The sequence below is a fragment of the Sminthopsis crassicaudata genome, chromosome 3, assembly GCF_048593235.1.
Source record: "Sminthopsis crassicaudata isolate SCR6 chromosome 3, ASM4859323v1, whole genome shotgun sequence".
NCBI lineage: Eukaryota > Metazoa > Chordata > Mammalia > Dasyuromorphia > Dasyuridae > Sminthopsis > Sminthopsis crassicaudata.
The window spans coordinates 639,734,780-639,754,211 of NC_133619.1; the positions used below are offsets into that span (position 1 = coordinate 639,734,780).

The window sequence follows — 19,432 nt, forward strand, 5'->3', positions numbered from 1 at the left end:
TGCATAGGTAATTTTTTTTTACAATATTATCCCTTGTACTCCCTTCTATCCCGAATTTTCCCCTCCTTCCCTCCACCCCCTTCCCTAGATGGCAGGCATTCCCATACATGTTAAATATGTTATAGTATATCCTAGGTATAATATATATGTGCAGAACTGAATTTTGCTATTGTTGTTGTTGTTGTTGCAAAGGAAGAATTGGATTCAGAAAATAAAAATAACCTGGAAGAAAAACAAAAATGCAAACTGTTTACACTAATTCCCCAGTGTTACTTTTCTGGATGTAGCTGATTCTGTCCATCATTGATCAATTGGAACCGGACTAGCTCTTCTCTATGTTGAAGATATCCACTTCCATCAGAATACATGCTCATATAGAATACTGTTGTTGAAGTGTATAATGATCTCCTAGTTCTGCTCCTTTCACTCAGCATCAGTTGATATAAATCTCTCCAAGCCTCTCTGTATTCATCCTGCTGGTCATTTCATAACATTCATATACCATAATTTACCCAACCATTCTCCAATTGATGGGCATCCACCCATTACAGCACAGTTGATTTTTAACCTTATTGAAGAGTTATTTAGCTTAAACACACTTTACGCCGTTCTTCTGTTAATTTGGGTTAATCGTATGACCGCGGTGGCTGGCACGAGATTTACCAACCCTTTTTACTATAATTTAGTCAAACTTGCGTTTATTGCTCAATGTTAGTCACTACTGTATCCCTTGGGGGTGTGGTTAAACAAGGTGTCATGGGCTACTTTTAGTAGTGTGCCTGATACCCGCTCCCTAAAGCTCTAGACAGAGTTTTAAGGGCATACTCACCGGATTGCGGAGACTTGCATGCGTAGGTCTAATAAAAATTAACAGTAAGGCCAGGACCAAACCTTTGTGCTTGTGGGACTGATTAAAGTCCATCTGAGCATTTTCAGTGCTATGCTTTGGTTAAGCTACACAAACTAATAAAGGGAAAAAAATTTTTTTATAAAAATTTAAATTTATATGCTATGTCAGTATTGATTATTTTTTTACATTAAAAAAAAGGAAATCAAGGTTTTGGTTTAAAAGTGAAATATGGTAAATTTAATATAGTTTGTGTAGTAAAATAAAATTTGTAATAGTAAATTCATACTTTGTAGTATTTTTTATATTTTATGGTGCTTTTGTATTCTGTAATACTTTGTGATATTCTGTAATATTCTGTAATAATTTATACTAGAAGTATCTAATAGTAGTTTAAGTGGGTTTGGGGTAAGTAGCTGCTATTATATATGGGTTTAAACCTATTTCTCTGCAGTATTTTGTACCATACTAGAGGCCTATCATCCGGTTTTGGGGTTTGACGGAAGCGATAAAATTTAGTAAGGGGGGTAGGGGGGTTTAGCAGTAAAATTTTTTTATAAATTATTATAAATTATTAATTCACGCACACATACACACAATACACATACACGCACACACGCATATGCACATACACACACATATGCACATACGCACACACATACACGTGCATACGCGCACACATACACGCACATGCATATGCACATACGCGCACACATACACACACATGTGCACACCTGCATTCGTGCTTGTGCGTGAAATGTGTTTTTCATGCTCCTCGCGTCTGTATTTGGCGGGGGGGGGGGGGGGGGGGAAGTATAAACACATGTCTATTGAGGTTTAAGTAATCCAGTTTCTAGCCACTCAAAAGGGCTGCCACAAACATTTTGGCACATACAGGTCCCTTTCCCTTTAGTATTTCTTTGGGATATAAGCCCAGTATTAGCACTGATGGATCAAAGGGTATGCACAGTTTGATAACTTTTTGGGCATAGTTCCAGATTGCTCTCCAGAATGGTTGGATTCTTTCACAACTCCACCAACAATGTATCAGTGTCCCAGTTTTCCCACATCCCCTCCAACATTCATCATTATTTGTTCCTGTCATTTTAGCCAATCTGACAGGTGTGTAGTGGTATCTCGGAGTTGTCTTCATTTGCATTTCTCTGGAACACTCTTTCATATGAGTGGAAATAGTTTCAATTTCATCATCTGAAAATTGTCTGTTCATATCCTTTGATCATTTATCAATTGGAGAATGGCTTGATTTCTTATAAATTACAGTCAATTCTCTGTATATTTTCAAGATGAGGCCTTTCTCAGAACCTTTAATTGTAAAAATGTTTTCCTAATTTGTTACTTCCCTTCTAATCTTGTTTGCATTAGTTTTGTTTGTACAAAAGCTTTTTAATTTGATGTAATCAAAATCTTCTATTTTGTGATCAATAATGATCTCTAGTTCTCCTTTGATCACAAATTCCTTCCTCCTCCACAAGTCTGAGAGGTCAACTATCCTATGTTCCTCTAATTTATTTATGATCTTGTTCTTTATGTCTAGCTCCTGGACCTATTTTGATCTTATCTTAGTATATGGTATTAAGTGTGGGTCCATGCCTAGTTTCTGCCATACTAATTTCTAGTTTTCCCAGCAGTTTTTATCAAATAATGAATTCTTATCCCCAAAGTTGGGATCTTTGGGTTTGTCACACACTACATTGCTATAGTTATTCACTATCTTGTCCTGTGAACCTAACCTATGCCACTGATCAACTAGTCTGTTTCTTAGCCAATACCAAATGGTTTTGGTGACTCCTGCCTATCTTAAGCTAAGGTTATAATAATAAAACACTACATGCTACATGCCAAGAACTGGGCCAAATATTATCTCTTTGATCTCACCTTAACCCTGAGAGGTTGGTACTATTATGATCCCCTTTTTACAGTTGAGGAAACTTAGGTTACTAAAGATTTGAAAGAGCTCTGAAGTGTTCTATCAGAAGTAAGCTCAGTTTCACCATATCCAACCAGTGGATGAAGGTAGAAATCCAGCAGAGATGCCATACCATACTATATAAATGCTATTATTATTATTATTAATTATATTAAATGAGATATTATTTGTAAAATGTTTAGTGTAATACCTGGTACATAGTAAGATTTTAGTAAATATCTGTTCCCTTCTCTTTCTAAGATTTTTAGGATTTAGGAAGTAGAGCCTAGAGAACAGGGACTACATACAAAGACAAGGTGGCAAAAAATGAGGGACTTCTAATAGCCCATTTTGGCTTGGAATATAGATTATGTTGGGGCAATAATATGAAATTGGGCTGGAAACACAGGAAGGAGCAAGAATGTTGGATTTTTATGCTTAATAGTGTTTTAATGGTACTGGGTTAGAGTCAGGCAGGAGTTCCCAGAAATTAAACTGGCTGGGTGACGCTAGGCAAGTGTCTTCACCCTGTTTGCTTCTGTAAATTGGCTGGAGAAGGAAATGGCAAATGGCAAAATGCTGGAAAAAATCACAAATAGTATCACAAAAAAGCAGGACACAACAGAACGACAACATCTTACTGAAAAGCCACTTAGCCTCTGTTTGCCTCAGTACTCTCTACTGTAAACAGCCCTTGTCTTGTAGGGATGTTGTAAGGATCAATTGAAATAATATTTTTAAAGCATATTGCTTAAATGTCGAAGAAGCAAGAGATTGGAGATGGGGATGGCAGAAGTTAGTTAGCTCCAAGGAGTGGAAGTTTGTACATATTTGGGAGCCTGAGTAATTAGATGGATGATATATATATATATATATATATATATATACTTTTTTGGTAAGTATCTTTTAAAAACTTTAAAAAATATATTTTATTTTCCACTACATGTAAGAACAATTTTTAACATTTGCTATGGTTGTGGCTTTTTAATGTTTCCCAGTTCCTGGCCTGCCTTCCTTCTCTCCCTCTCTCCACCCCTAAGATGGTAAGCAATCTAAGTTATACAGGAAGCATATATATAAGTTATACAAGAAAGAAAGAAAGAAAGAAAGAAAGAAAGAAAGAAAGAAAGAAAGAAAGAAAGAAAGAAAGAAAGAAAGAAAGAAAGAAAGAAAGAAAGAAAGGAAGGAAGGAAGGAAGGAAGGAAGGAAGGAAGGAAGGAAGGAAGGAAGGAAGGAAGGAAGGAAGGAAGGAAGGAAGGAAGGAAGGAAGGAAGGAAGGAAGGAAGGAAGGAAGGAAGGAAGGAAGGAAGGAAGGAAGGAAGGAAGGAAGGAAGGAAGGAAGGAAGGAAGGAAGGAAGGAAGGAAGGAAGGAAGGAAGGAAGGAAGGAAGGAAGGAAGGAAGGAAGGAAGGAAGGAAAGAAAGAAAGAAAGAAAGAAAGAAAGAAAGAAAGAAAGAAAGAAAGAAAGAAAGAAAGAAAGAAAGAAAGAAAGAAAGAAAGAAAGAAAGAAAGAAGGAAGGAAGGAAGGAAGGAAGGAAGGAAGGAAGGAAGGAAGGAAGGAAGGAAGGAAGGAAGGAAGGAAGGAAGGAAGGAAGGAAGGAAGGAAGACAAGAGAGAGGGAAGGAGGGAGGGAAGGGAGGTTGGAGAGGGAAGGAAAACAGACATGAAGAATAAGTCATCTAGCAGTCAGACAACATCAGCTTCTGAAGCAGATGCCATTTCATCTTTAGTGCTTTGGGATTGCCTTGGATCACTGTATTGCTGAGAATAACTAAGCTGTCACAGTGGATCAACATCCAGTAAGTTACATATTTATGTATGAAATGTTCTTCATCCACCTCATTTTCACTTTTATCAGTTCATGTAAATCTTCCCAGGGTTTTCGAAATCCTGCTTGCTATTTTTAATAGAACAATAGCATTCTATCATCACATACATATACGGCTCTTGTCAGCCATTCCCCAACTGATGGACAGCCCCTTAATTTCCAGTCTTAGGCACCACAAAAGAACTGCTACAAATATTTTTGTACATATACAAAATTCCATTTCTTTCCCTTTTCTTTCATCTCTTTGGGATATAGACCTAATAGTGGTTTTGCCAAGTCAAAGAGTATGAATATTTCTTAGCCCTATGAGCATAAACCAAACTGCTCTCCAGAATGGGTGGATCACTTCATAGACGCCCGATGAAAACAGCAAGAGAAGAGGTGAGTTTGAGGAAAAGATAATGGATTCTGCTTTGGACATATTGAGTTTATGATGCTTGGAGTGAGAAAGTCCTATATGTGCAGGACTGGGAATTCTGGGGAGACAAGTACTGAATCTCCGGATCCGGGAGTCATTTGCACGATCACAGAACCAGTGTGAGCCTGGGTTACCGGGAGAGAGAGTGGAGTGCGAGAGCTGAAGATTCAAAGACTGGACCCTGGGGGAGATGGATGCTTATCAAGGATGAGCCAGTCAAGGACACTGAGCAGTAGTTGAAGAAACAGGAGGAGAAATGGGGCTGGAGGATTGTGTCGGTTGTTCTAAGTTGCCTGGCTGGGGATAACTGAATCTTTGATTCAATCTATCGCTCCGTTCCCATTCATCCGGAGAAAGAGATTTGGCAAACTTTCCTTCTTGGGTGTGAGCCATTTGTATGGCAAAAACCAGAATGGGGGGGAGGGGGGAGTATCAAACTCAGCAATATTCGCTGGCCAGAAGTCACTGAGAAAATCCCAAGTTCACATCTCACGGTTTTACTTATTTGACTAACATTTCCCGATGACCTTTGGACCTGATTTGCTGCTGATCCGGGTGATTTGGAGACTTTTGGGCAGGGGCAAGAATCCTGGACTTCCGCCTCACTAGGAAAGAAGGCCATTCTCAGCGGGCCGGTCGGGGCCCCGGGAACCTGTTTGGGAGATAACCTGGTGAGTGGGAGGCCATAGCTCTGGGAAGAGAGAGCACAAACAGACCCCACCGGCCCCTCGTGGGCCCAGAGCATCGAGAAGGCGGACAAGAGTCTCCTCCAGCACTTTGCTTTCCCTCCCCGGGGGGAAGGAGAGCTGCCCCTGAACATAGCTCACAGTCCCCCTGCCCAGAAAGCTCGGGGACGCCGACGGCTGCGTCCTCAGGTGCCGGCCGTGCCCCCGTGCTCTGCCAGCGTGCGCGAGGTCCTGGTTGGCGGGCCTCTGTTGGAGGATGCCAGTTGGGGAGAGACCCCCTCCGGAGGCCCCGAGCCCTTGGAGACAGCGCTCAGCGTGGGGATGCCCCCTTGCCTCAGGGTGGAATCTGGTCCCCCTGCTTCTGGGCCTTGCCTGTAAAGCCCCTTTCCGTGGCTCAGGCGCCCCCAAGGGTGCCGGAGGAGGGGGAACCTGTGGCTGTGCGCTCAGGGAGCCACAACTTCGGATAAAATCCCATTCTCTTATAGCTGGGATTATGGGGGAGGGGAGAAAAAGAAAGCTCTTCGCCCCCCAGCCAAGAAACAAACCCACCCGGCCGCATGAGGAGGGGGCGCGTTATTTGCATCAGCCTCTCCTCATTGGCGGAGGAGGATGACTGGCTGCTCGGAGCCGCTGCTGCTGCTGCTCCCCTACTCTGCGTCTGTGGCACCCACCGAGGAAGGCCCGGGCCGCGGGGCCGCGCGCGTTCTCGCATCGCCCCGAAATTCCGAGCCCCTCCCGCGCCGCTCCCGCACTCCCCGCCCCCGCGTGGCCGCGATGCCTCGGGACGCGAATCCGCCCCAGCCCCGGCCCCGCCTCCGCCCGTAAAGGCGGGTCTACCTGCGGCCTCGGGCCTCGCCGCCCTCTCCGCGGTCCGTCTCCTAGGAGATGACATTTTAATGGAGGCGAAGCGGAGCTGGAAATATCGGGGCGGGGCCCCCCAAGCCCCCCTCCCTCCTCGCCCACGGCCGGGGCTGTGACCCTCAGCCGTCCGCGGGCCCCGCCCGAGCCACAGGACCCCCCGGGGAGGGACACGGACGGCTCCGAGACCAGACGCGCCAGCGGGCGGCGGCGGCGGGCGGGAAGTGCCGGGCGCCCGGAGGACGGCCGCGGCGGCCCCACGGAGCTGATGGAGAGTCCCGAGAGCCCCAGCACCGACGGTGAGTCCCCCGCTTGTCACCCGCCCGGGCCGCCTCAGCTCCCTCAACTGGAAAAACATCTCTCTCACACACACACACGCACACACAGAGACACACACACGCACACGCGCGCACACACAGACAGACACACACACGCGCGCGCACTCACACTCACACACGCGCACACAAACACACACTCACACACACGCGCGCGCGTGCACACACACGTGCACACATAGTCGCGCGCGCACACAGACACACTCACACTCACAGGTGTATAGATATAGATATACTATACACATATAGATAGAGAGTATCCACAAATACACATGTGTATATATAGTATATACGCACATATATATATTTTTTCATACATTATATATACATATAATTTAACGCAGTGAGTGGCACATGGGAACTTTCTAAATGCTTGTTTCCTTCCCTTCTCTCTCTATTTTTGGAAGATTTTTTTTCAGTATCGGGTCTAACAGGTGGCTGGATTCGGACTTACTTTGTCAGGACAGATTTGGCTGATCTGGGACTCAGACAGGCAGAAATTATATTTTTAAAGCGCTTACTTTGTGCCAGGCTCTGTGCTATACTCTGGGGGTACGAAGAAAGATTAAAAACCCAAGCCTCCCTGCCCTAGAGGCACTCACCTCAGCGGGTTGTGGGGGAGGGAGACCGCCGGCAGTAACTAGGTACGAATGAGCCGTATCCTGGATAAATAGGAACGATTAGCCGGGGGAAGATGTTGGAATTAAGAGGGCGTGGGAAAGGCTTCCTGCAGAAGGGGGTTTATCTCGGGAGGAGGACGTCGGGAAAGCCGGGAGGAGGCGATGGGGTGAGAGCGAAGGAATGGGGAGCGGGAGATGGAGGGTGTTCTCCGAAGCCCCGCCAGGGGGCCAGCTCACGGCTCTGGGGGGTGTGGTGAGACGGAAGATGGAAGAGGGAGGGGCTGGTGGGGAAGGTTCCCAAGGGGTTTGGACGCCAAGCAGAGGACATCTGTTTGATGGGAGGAGACCCTCCCCGGAGGGAGCCGCTGGCTTTTATTGAAATGGAGGGACGGGGAGATGACGCGGTCAGACGTGGCTTTGACAGGAGAAATCGTGTGGAGAGGGATTTGAGGCAGGAAGACCAAGGGCGAGCTCTTGGCGTAGCCCACACCGAAGGCTCAGGACCCTGTGGGCTGAGGTACTTAACCTTGCTTGGGGAATTCCCTTAAAGGATCAAAGGAGCACTGATTCTTCCCAAGAGCCCGCGGTCCAGGGGCACACTCAGCTCCGATGTCTGCCCTCTGAAACCCCCCCCCCCCCCCCGGGCTGTGCCTTGGAAGGCGGCCTCCCCCACTGGCCTTCTTCATCCACACCCCTCCCCCCGCACCCAGAGCTCTTCGGTCTGTATGCCCAGAGTTCTCCTTCAAAGAAACCCTGGATTTGGTGTGGAGGCCGCTTCTGCTTCCGGAGGGAAGGTCCTTTCCTTAAGAACTTTGTTACCAAATGGGATGTGGGAATTCAACCAACTGGCTCCCTTTTAAGTACATAAAAATTTAACAGATAACTTTCCGAACTTTATTACTTGTCCATACTTCCTTCTGTTCCCTCCTGTGCTCCCCCAAAATACCTCTGTGACCCACTTTTCTTTCTCTTCCTTGAGAAATGATAGTTACTCCTCTTCCAGCTGCCCCTCGATTTCCCTCCCTCCCTCCCCATCTCCCTTCTTTTCCTGCTCCCTTCAAATACGTTCAAGTCTCTTCTCTAAACTCTTCAAGACCCTATCATTCCCTTTGTTTCCCAATGTCTCCTCCTGGAGGCCTTTCCCTTTTCAGCTAAACGTCCTCCGAAAATCTACCTATTCTCTATAATTCAGTGCTCCTCACACTTGTTAAACAGGGGCCGTTCCCTGTCCCTCAGACTGTGGGAGGCCGGACTGTAGTAAAAACAAAAGCTCCCACTCTGTCTCCGCCCCTCAGCCCCTTTCCCATAACCCGGCGGGCCCATGAACGTCCTCAGCGGCCGTAGTTTGAGAACCCCTGCTATAATTGCTTCTTTTCTCCTCACTCATGTGTATCCTGAAAGATGAAGAATGGTGCTAATACCCCAAAATTCACTGGTAACAAAATCGAGGACAGAAGGGGAAAGACACAAAAAGGAAGCTGGGGAATGGTGCTGATACCCCAAAATTCACAATTAGAACAGGAATGGAACAAGCATTTATGAAGTACCTATTATGTGCTAGGCACTGTGTTAAGTGTTTTACAAATATTATCTTGCTTAATTCTCACAAGAACTCTCTGAGATACGTTCTGTTATTATTTCCATTTTACAGATGAGAAAACTGAGGTTAAGTGGTTTGCTTAAAGTCAGGCAGACACTAAGTGTCCGAGGCTGAATTTGAACTCAGGTCTTTCTGACTCCGGGCCAGGTATTCCATTATAGCACCATCTAGCTGCAGAAATCCAGCCATCGTCTCAAATGTGTTTACAAGTTTATTATTTTTATTTTTTCCCCCCTGAGGCTGGGGTTAAGTGACTTTCCTAGAGTCACACTATAACTTTAGCTGTACATTTGTTCTTTTTTTTCTTTTTCCTGAGGCTGGGGTTAAGTGACTTGCCCAGGGTCACACAGCTAGGAAGTGTTAAGTGTCTGAATCCAGATTTGAACTCGGGTCCTCCTGACTTCAGGGCTGGTGCTCTATCCACTGTGCCCCCTGGCTGCCCGCTGTTTACAAGTTTAAACAACACACAGGAATAACAAGAACTCTAATGCAAGGAAGGAGATTCAAGGACATGGCTATGACAGAGACTTAATATAGCATAGTCGAATTTGGGGGGAGGTGTACTTAATAGATTGTTGCATTCTTGAGGTTCAGATGGGATAATAGAAGTAAGCAGGAAACTAGGAGTGAAGAAAGTAGATGTTTATTCCAGTTACCTGGGGCAGACTGCAAAATAGATGGCAATCCACACTGAGCCCTATTTATATGTAAATATTTATATGTGGGGGCATATATATATACATATATATATATATATATATAAGTTTTTAGAGTAGTATTCCTAAGTCAAATATTCATAATAATATTCATAATTCATAATAAAAAGCTGACATTTTTATAAGTGGGTTATACTAAAAGAATAGTATATATGTTAGAGAAAAATGTCTCTCCTCCTTTACAAAAGATAGATAAGGGAGTTATCACCTAATTATAATTAGTCTCACTGGGCCCGACTGAGAGGAGAAATTTTTTTTGACTTTTTAATCCTCCACCTTCAGCAGCTAAGTTTTTGGTGATGGATGAGAGATGAGAATGAGACACTAACTGATGCTAGCTGCTGCAGCTGAGTCCTTTCAGGTCTCTTTAAGAAAAGGGTTGAAGTTTATGTGCCTTAAAGTAGGACCATTCCTAGAGAGGGGAAAGGTCGGATAATCTGTGTGTTATAACATGCCAGGAAAATTCATGGTGCAAAAACAGGGGGTTCTGGTAAAGGATGTTAAGGCAAGGCTCTGAGGAGGTTCACTGGAAGTATCAACTTCGGGAAACTTGGTTAAGTCCATTTTGGGAAAGGGGCATGATGGGATAAATGGGATAAACCCCAGAACTGAATCGTCGCTTGATTAAAGTTCTGGGTCTTCCTTATTCAAAAACAATAAGATAGAAACACGGTACATGGAGTAACTTTGGGTACTAAGAGGGAATGCTTTTAGTAAGAAAACTATGTACTACTTCGTTCAACTTTCTGGCCATCTCCTCCATAGCTTTTCCTTCCCTTTGCCTTCTTCTGACCCTCTCTCCTCCAATTCTAGATAAGAGATCAAATCAATCTCCCTATCCACATCGCCATCCCTCTAAATTTCTGGACCAAAGCGCTCCTCCTTGGCCATCACTCCTCTTTGTGTGTTGGCTTCCCAATTAGAATATAAGACTTTTGGCGTTAAGAGCCATCTTTGCTCTTGTATTTGTATCCCTAGCTTTTAGCATAATCCTTGGGATATCGTATATAGAGAAGGAAATGGCAAATCCCTTGAGTATCTTTGCCAAGAAAACCCCAAAGAGTTAGAGGTGACTGAAATCACTCAATCACGACAAACAACACTTAACCGATTCATTCATTTCACTCATTCATTTATTGGAACAATCCCATAATGGAATAAAGAGCTACCTGGACATTAAACCCCCTTTCACGAATATCTTTTAGGATTCTGAATAAATCACTTAGCTAGGTTCATTGCCCAAGCAGTCCTCTTTCTGGTCACCTCTTTGCTGTGTTGCCTAAAATCCAGCCATTTTTCTCACTCCCCTCCCAATGCCACACATCCTGGACCCTCAGGGAGGTGCCAGGGCTTTACAGGGGGTCAGAGACAAAGATCCAAGGTGCTCATTTTCTGAGGCTGGCCTGCTACATCAATGAAGTCAAGAACCACTCTAGGGGATGGCCAGAGCTTGGATTTCCTGTTAGTGGTCATCCTCTCCTATGGAGAAAATACTTCTTGCTCCTGAAATGGCCAATTGAGGGATTTGGGACTCATTAGATGTCTGTGAAGAGTAGAACTTTTCAGTTCAAGGTTAAAAACATCCAGCAAAGGAGATGTCAGGAAGACTCTTTAAGGCTATCCTTGTGTTTTTCCTTGAATCTGAAAAGAACCATTTCTTCCGGGATGGGTCCTGTCTCCCACCACTGGAAGTCTGAAAGGGACTGTTGTGCTAAAGTGGAAGCTTTCTCCCACTTCAAACTGTTCCAAATTGATTGAACTTATTGTAACTGAGATGTTTGTTCCTCAGTGCTCAGGTACAGAGGGGAACACTCTCCACTCCTGGAGGGGAATCAAACACTTGTCAGACATGGTGGGATGTTCACAAAAGGAATTCTGCTCAGCCATAGCAGGGGAAAGGTGTTCAATAAGGATATTCAGGGAAGGATCTTTATCGATTCTACTGAGGGCAGCTTCTCTGCTCCTGTGTTACCTGAACTGGTCCAGCTTTTTGTACAACCAGTAATAATAGTCCTGAACCAGTCAAGTTTCTAGGATCGCTTCCATGGAAGCTGATGGGATCGATGACTGAATAATATAGAGGGAGAGAAGCTGAGCACCAGGGACAAAACCTACAGTTAGACGGTGTGATTTGCAGGAGAACCAGAAGGCCTGGTTACACAAGTGGCAGGAGAATCAAGAGAAAGCGGTATCCTGAAAACTGAGAAGAGATTGATTGCCAGTATCAAAGGCTGCAAAGAGGTCAAAAATGATGAAGACTGAAGAAAGGGCATTAGATGACAAGAGATCATTAGTCATTTTAGAGAGAGCATTTTTCTTTTTTTTTTTTTTCTTTTTTCTTTTTCTTTTTTTTTCTTTTTTCTTTTTTTTAAATTTTATTCATTTTTCCAAATTATCCCCTCCCTCCCTCCACTCCCTCCCCCCCATGGCAGGTAATCCCATACATTTTACATGTGTTACAATATAACCTAGATACAATACCATTTTCTTGTTGCACATTAATTATTAGCTTCCGAAGGTATAAGTAACCTGGGTAGATAGACAGTAGTGCTAATAATTTACATTCGCTTCCCAGTGTTCCTTCTCTGAGTATAGTTATTTCTGTCCATCATTGATCAGCTGGAAGTGAGTTGGATCTTCTTTATGTTGAAGATTTCCACTTCCATCAGCATACATCCTCATACAGTATCATTGTTGAAGTGTATAGTGATCTTCTGGTTCTGCTCATTTCACTCAGCATCAGCTGATTTAAGTCTCTCCAAGCCTCTCTGTATTCCTCCTGCTGGTCATTTCTTACAGAACAATAATATTCCATAACATTCATATACCATAATTTACCCAACCATTCTCCAACCGATGGACATCCATTCATCTTCCAGTTTCTAGCTACAACAAAAAGAGCTGCCACAAACATTTTGGCACATACAGGTCCCTTTCCACTCTTTAGTATTTCTTTGGGATATAATCCCAATAACAGCAATGCTGGGTCAAAGGGTATGCACAGTTTGACAACTTTTTGGGCATAGTTCCAAATTGGAGAGAGCATTTTTCAATGAATGATGACAGAAGTCCGTCTGGAAAGAATTTTAAAAGACAATGCAAGGAGAGAAAGGAAAGCCACGGATTGTAGCTCTCCTTCTCAAGGAATTTAGTCACAAAAAGGAGGAAAGATGGGAGATGACAGCTAGAGAGGATGGATGGAGATGTGACCATATTTGTAGGCGGTAGGGAAGCAACCCCTGGATAGGAGGAGGTTGAAGATTAGTGAGAATTGGGAAGGTAATGGAGAAAATCTATTGGAGAGCATAGGATGGAATGGGATCATTTGGCTTGGAAAAAAGGATTAGCCTTGGTAAAAAGACTATTTTTTTTTGCTGAGATAATTGGGGTTAAGTGACTTGCCCAAGGTCACACAACTAGGAAGTATATATCTGGGATCAAATTTGAACTCAGTTCTTCTTGACTTCAGGCCTGGTGCTCTATTCACTGCACTACCTAGCTGCCTCAGGACTTTTTCTTCATGTGAGAATAGGGTGAAGGAAGAAGCATCTGGGTGATGAGATGACAATGGGTAGAAGTTTTTGAGTAAAATATAAGGCAAGATTCTCAGCTGGGAAGGTGAATGGGAAGGGGAGTTATGGGAGATTTGAAGAAGGATGAAAACATTTGGAAGTGGTTGTGTGAGGAATGGGATAATGAGTCAATTTTTGTTGTTGTTCAGTCATGTCCAACTCATTGTAATCCCATTTCTTGGATTTTTCCTGGCAACTGTACTGTTGTGGTTGGTCATTGCTCTCTCCAGCTCATTTAACAGATACGAAAACTGAGGCAAACAGGTTTAAATGACTTGCCGAGGGCCACACAGCTAATAAGGATCTGAGGCCAGATTTGTTTGAACTCATGGTTTCCTGACTTCAGGCCCAGCACTCCATCCACTGTGCCTCCTAAATGTCATGAAATGAATAGATTAGGGAGGTATAAAAGCATCTCTTTGTCACAGTGAGGTCCTGGTTGATGATGTGTCACATTAATTTTTATGTCAGCAGTTTTGTAATCTTGCTCCAGCTTTGTTCATCTGTACCAAAATCTCTTCTCTCCCCAATGCCCCCTAGGTGCTCCCCTCTCAGTTGAGGATTTCACCCAAAACTTCACTGAAAAAACTGAAGTCATTCCCAAAAGTTTTTCACTTTATAATCTCATATCCTTTTGATAACATTCCCAATTACCTTTTCGTTCATCTTAGTCTCTAAAGCACTAGTCACCTTTCCTCTGTGAAGGACTAACCTTGACATTATGTATACATCATCCTTGATCACTTCCCTTCCTATCCATCTATCATATCTCCCTCACTATTTATGTTCTCTCTCAATAATCTTCAATTTTTCCCTATCTATTGGCTCCTTCCTTGATTTTTGTAGACAAGCTCCTGTCTTCTTCTATCTTTAAAAACTCTCACTTGTTCTTCCTGCCCAACTCACCCTCATCTTCTCCCCTTCTTTGTTAAACTCCTCAAACTGTCCTTCTATACTTTCTGCTCCCCTTCTCCTCTCCCCTTAAGAATCCTCTGTAAATCTAGCTCCTAGTCCTTGGACCCAACTTCTCTCTCCAAAATTGTTTTAGTGGTCAAATGACCTCTTATTCTTGCTTCTTTTAGTATTAAACATTTGGCACTCGATCACCATTTTTATTCTTGGGCACTTATTTGTCTGCGTTCTCTTGCTATTTATTTGTTTGGGGGATTTCATCAACTCCTGTGGGTTCAGTTATCATCTCTGTGAGAATTCTCAGATTCTTATGTTCAGATCTGCTCTCTGGAGGATTTCTGTACCATCCCGAACCCTGATAAGTGAGGAGTGAAGGGGACTCATGGAGGATCGTCAAACAGGATTTCGTTTATTCAAAATTCCCTCAGCCTTATATACCCTAATATCCTTACATAACTATAGCACACTGCATGTGCACTAGCTATACTGCCCAAGCAGACCATATAAACAACTTGCTATTGTGTGCAGGTGTTTCCTTGCCACTTAGTATCATTCTGATTTAATTACAACGCAGATTGTCACGCCCCTGATTTCTCAGGAAGGCCGAGATGCCCCTGGGGAGATGGGGAGCCAAACTAGACACATCAGCAGGTTCCCTTGCTATACGGAGGGTCTTATACCTCACCCAGAATTCTTCCTCTATCTGTGACTCTCTCTCCTTCCTGACTTTCAAATTCCCATCATCCACTGCCTAGTGCATGTCTCTATTAGGTGTTTTGTAAGCATCTCAAACTTAAGGTATACAAAAAAAAGCACCTTCATCCACCACATTTGCTCCTTTCCCCAACTTCCCTATTCCTATCCAGAGCACTGCCACCCTCCTAAACAATTATTTTGTTATCTTGGTTTTATTCTGGACTACTTACTCCCAACTTTATTTTTCTAATGTCTCCAAATCTTGTTATGTTTGCCTTCATAAATTCCTCTTCCCTTATAAAGCCCAACCTTGTACAGCTGTTCATGACCTCAAACCCACTCTGCTTCTACTTGATCTTCCTGACTCTTTCCACTCCAGTCCATCCTTTCCTCAGATGTCAAATTGATCTTCCAAAATCACAAATCTGACTCTATCACTGCCCCATTCCCAACTCCATTGGGCTAATTCCAATGACTCCTCGCTTCCTGGATCAAATATAAAGTCATCTTGTTAGCACACTTTGTAAACTTGCTCCTTCCTACTTTCTATTCTTCCTACAAGTCTTTCTATTGAAGAAAAAATTTTAAAATAGATTCTATACTCTATTTTAGGCTCAGAGGCTAGCTAGGTAGCACAGTGGGATAGAACACTGGACCTGGAATGAAGAAGATCTGAATTCCACTATGTGACTCTGGTCCAGTCACTTAAATTCTATCATTTTCTCAACTATAAAATAGGGATAATAAAGGCAGCTAAATGGTACAGTGGATAGAGCACTGGTCCTGAATCAGGAAGACCTAAGTTCAAATACAGCCTCAGACACTTCTGAGTTGTGTGACCCTGTGCAAGTTACTTAACCCCAATTGCCTCACCAAAAACAAAAGAAAATAGAGATAATAATGGAATTTACAGGGTTGTTTTGAGGATCAAATGAAATATTTGCAAAAGGCACTTAATTCAGTAGCCACATAGTAGGGACTTAATAAGTACTCATTCCCCTGTTCCTTTATTTTTCATGACTCTCTATCCAAGCCATTTCTGGCTTGAAGGGAAGATTTGGAAACAGGAATAACCTCCAGGCATTGGATAAAACACTCTCTGTCTGGAGATTTCAGTTAACATTTGTAGAAATCTTGAAAAAGAAAAAGATGTCTCAAAATAGAATCTGGGTTAATATTCAAGAATAGTTAACCAAGTTGCTTGGATACCCTCCCCAAAAGTTAAATAAAGAGATATTTTTCCTTTCAAGAGTTCTTTTTCTTTTTTTCATCCTATTAAACTTTTTTTCCGGTTGTATATTAACTTTTAAAAAGACACATTTCTTTATGAATCAAGTTGAAAGAGAAAAATCAAAACAAAAGGGGAAAAAACACAGGAGAGAATTAAAAAAGAGAAGTGAACATGTGTTGATTTACATTCAATGTCCATAGTTCTCTTTCTGGATGCAGATGGCATTTTCCATCCAAAGTTTATTGGGAGTGCCTTGGATCACCAAACTACTGAGAAGAACCATAGTTGACCATTGCACATTCTTGTTATTACTGTGTACAATGTATTCCTGTTTCTGCTTGTTTTACTCAGCATCAGTTCGTGTAAATCTTTCCAAGCCTTCCTTTTTTTATTTTTTTAAACTTTTTATTTTCAAAAAATATGCATAGATTATTACATTGACAGTTGCATAGCCTTGTGTTCCAAATTTTCCCCTCCTCCCCCCACCCTCTCTCCTAGATAGTAAGCAATCCAATATATGCTATACAATATTCAATATATGTAAACATATTTATACAATTATCTTTTTTTTATAATATTATCCCTTGTATTAATTTTTCCAAATTATCCCCTCCCTCCCTCCACTCCCTCCCCCCGATGACAGGCAATCCTATACATTTTACATGTGTTACAATATAACCTAGATACAATATATGTGTGTAAATACCATTTTCTTGTTGCACAGTAAGTATTAGCTTCCGAAGGTACATGTAACCTGGGTAGATAGACAGTAGTGCTAACAATTTACATTCGCTTCCCAGTGTTCCATCTCTGGGTGTAGTTATTTCTGTCCATCATTGATCAGCTGGAAGTGAGTTGGATCTTCTTTATGTTGAAGATTTCCACTTCCATCAGAATACCTCTTCATACAGCATTGAAGTGTACAGCGATCTTCTGGTTCTGTTCATTTCACTCAGCATCAGTTGATGTAAGTCTCTCCAGGCCTCTCTGTATTCCTCCTGCTGGTCATTTCTTACAGAGCAATAATATTCCATAACCTTCATATACCATAATTTACCCAACCATTCTCCAATTGATGAGCATCCATTCATCTTCCAGCTTCTAGCCACTATGAAAAGAGCTGCCATAAACATTTTGGCACATACAGGTCCCTTTTCTCTCTTTAGTATTTCCTTGGGATATAAGCCCAGTAGTAGCACTGCTGGATCAAAGGGTACGCACAGTTTGATAACTTTTTGGGCATAGTTCCAGATTGCTCTCCAGATTGGCTGGATTCTTTCACAACTCCACCAACAATGCATCAATGTCCCAGTTTTCCCACATCCCCTCCAACATTCATTATTATTTATTCCTGTCATCTTAGCCAATCTGACAGGTGTGTAGTGGTATCTCAGAGTTGTCTTAATTTGCATTTCTCTGATTTGTAGTGATTTGGAATACTTTTTCATATGAGTGGAAATAGTTTCAATTTCATCATCTGAGAATTGTCTGTTCATATCCTTTGACCATTTATCAATTGGAGAATGGTTTGATTTCTTATAAATTAGGGTCAGTTCTCTATATATTTTGGAAATGAGACCTTTGTCAGAACCTTTACTTTTAAAAATATTTTCCCAATTTGTTACTTCCCTTCTAATCTTGTTTCCAAGCCTTCCTTTTTAAAAACAAATTAAAGGTTTTTGTTTTCAAAGCATAAGCATGGGTAATTTTTCAACATTGACCCTTGCAAAACCTTCTGTTCCAAATTTTCCCCTCCTTACCCCCATTCCCTCCCCAAGATAGCAGGTAGTCCAATACATGTTAAATATGTTAAAGTATATGTTAAATACAATATATATATATATGTATATATATATATATATACATATTTATTTAGTTATTTTGCTGCACAAGAAAAATCAGATCAAGAAAAATGAGGAAAAAAAAAACAAAATGCAAGCAAACAACAACAGAAAGAGTAAGAATACTATGTTGCGGTCTACACTTAGCTCCCACGGTCCTCTCTGTGGGTGTAGATGGCTCCCTTCATCACTGAACAAGTGGAACTGGTTTGAATCATCTCATTGTTAAAGAGAGACACATCTGTCAGAATTGATTGTCATATAGTTTTGTTGTTGTCCAGGCCTTTCTAAAATCAGGTTGTTCATCATTTTTTTTCGAACAGTAATATTCCATTACCTTCATATACTACAACTTGTTCAGCCATTCCCCAATTGATGGGGCATCTACTCATTTTCCGATTCTTTGCTACCACAAACAGAGCTGCTATAAACATTTTGCACATGTGGGTCCTTTTCCCTCCTTTATGATTTCCTTGGGATACAGCCCCAATAATAACACTTCTGGGTCAAAAGATATGCACAGTTTTCTAGCCCTCTGAGCATAGTTACAAATTGTTCTCCAGGATGGTTGGATCATTTTACAATTTCACCAACAATGTATTAGTGTCCCAGTTTTCCCACATCCCCTCCAATGTTTAACATCTTTTCCTGTCATCTTAGCCAATCTGAGAAATGTGAGGCTTTCCTTAATTCTTAATCCTTTCTAGTGAAAAAGTGGGTCTTAGGTTTTATTAGGGCAATGATGGTGTGAAGTATAAAAAACTTAAACTTGGTTGCCACCTGTGATTTTTTCATTCAGTGGCCTCCTTTATTTTAACCAGCTTTCTAAGAGAGCTTTTCCAAGGGCTTTAGAGAAAAATATTTCTTTTTTTTTAACTAATTAATTAATTAAATTCATTTTTACAAAAATTTTATGCATAGGTAATTTTCCAGCATTGACAATTCCAAAACCTTTTGTTTCAACTTTTCCTCTCCTTCCCCCCCCAGATGGCAAGTTGACCAATACATGTTAAATATGTTAAAGTATAAATTAAATACAATATATGTATACATGTCCAAACAGTTGTTTTGCTGTTCAAAAAGAATCAGACTTTGAAATAGTGTACAATTAGCCTGTGAAGGAAATCCAGGCGGACAAAAATAGAGGGATTGGGAGTTCTATGTAGTGGTTCATAGTCATCTCTCAGAGTTCTTTCACTGGGTGGAGCTGGTTCAGTTCATTACTGCTCTATTGGAACTGATTTCATTGTTCTCATTGTTGGAGAGGGCCTCGTCCATCAGAATTGATCATCATATAGTATTGTTGTTGAAGTAGAGAATGCTCTCCTGGTCCTGCTCATTTCACT

At 42.1% G+C, this 19,432-nt stretch overlaps 1 protein-coding gene across 2 annotated transcripts in view; it reads left to right on the forward strand.

Annotated features, from left to right (window-relative positions):
* Nucleotides 1–6,475: 6,475 nt before the first annotated feature.
* The window catches only part of LOC141564468 (uncharacterized), a 47,543-nt gene continuing 34,586 nt past the window's right edge, over nucleotides 6,476–19,432 (forward strand). The window contains exon 1 of one of the 2 annotated variants that reach the window (XM_074306987.1): nucleotides 6,476–6,862. In XM_074306987.1, coding sequence (XP_074163088.1) covers nucleotides 6,832–6,862 — 31 coding nt within the window. In that variant the 5' untranslated portion in view covers nucleotides 6,476–6,831. The remainder of the gene's footprint in view (nucleotides 6,863–19,432) is intronic. The other variant, XM_074306985.1, reaches the window with a different exon arrangement.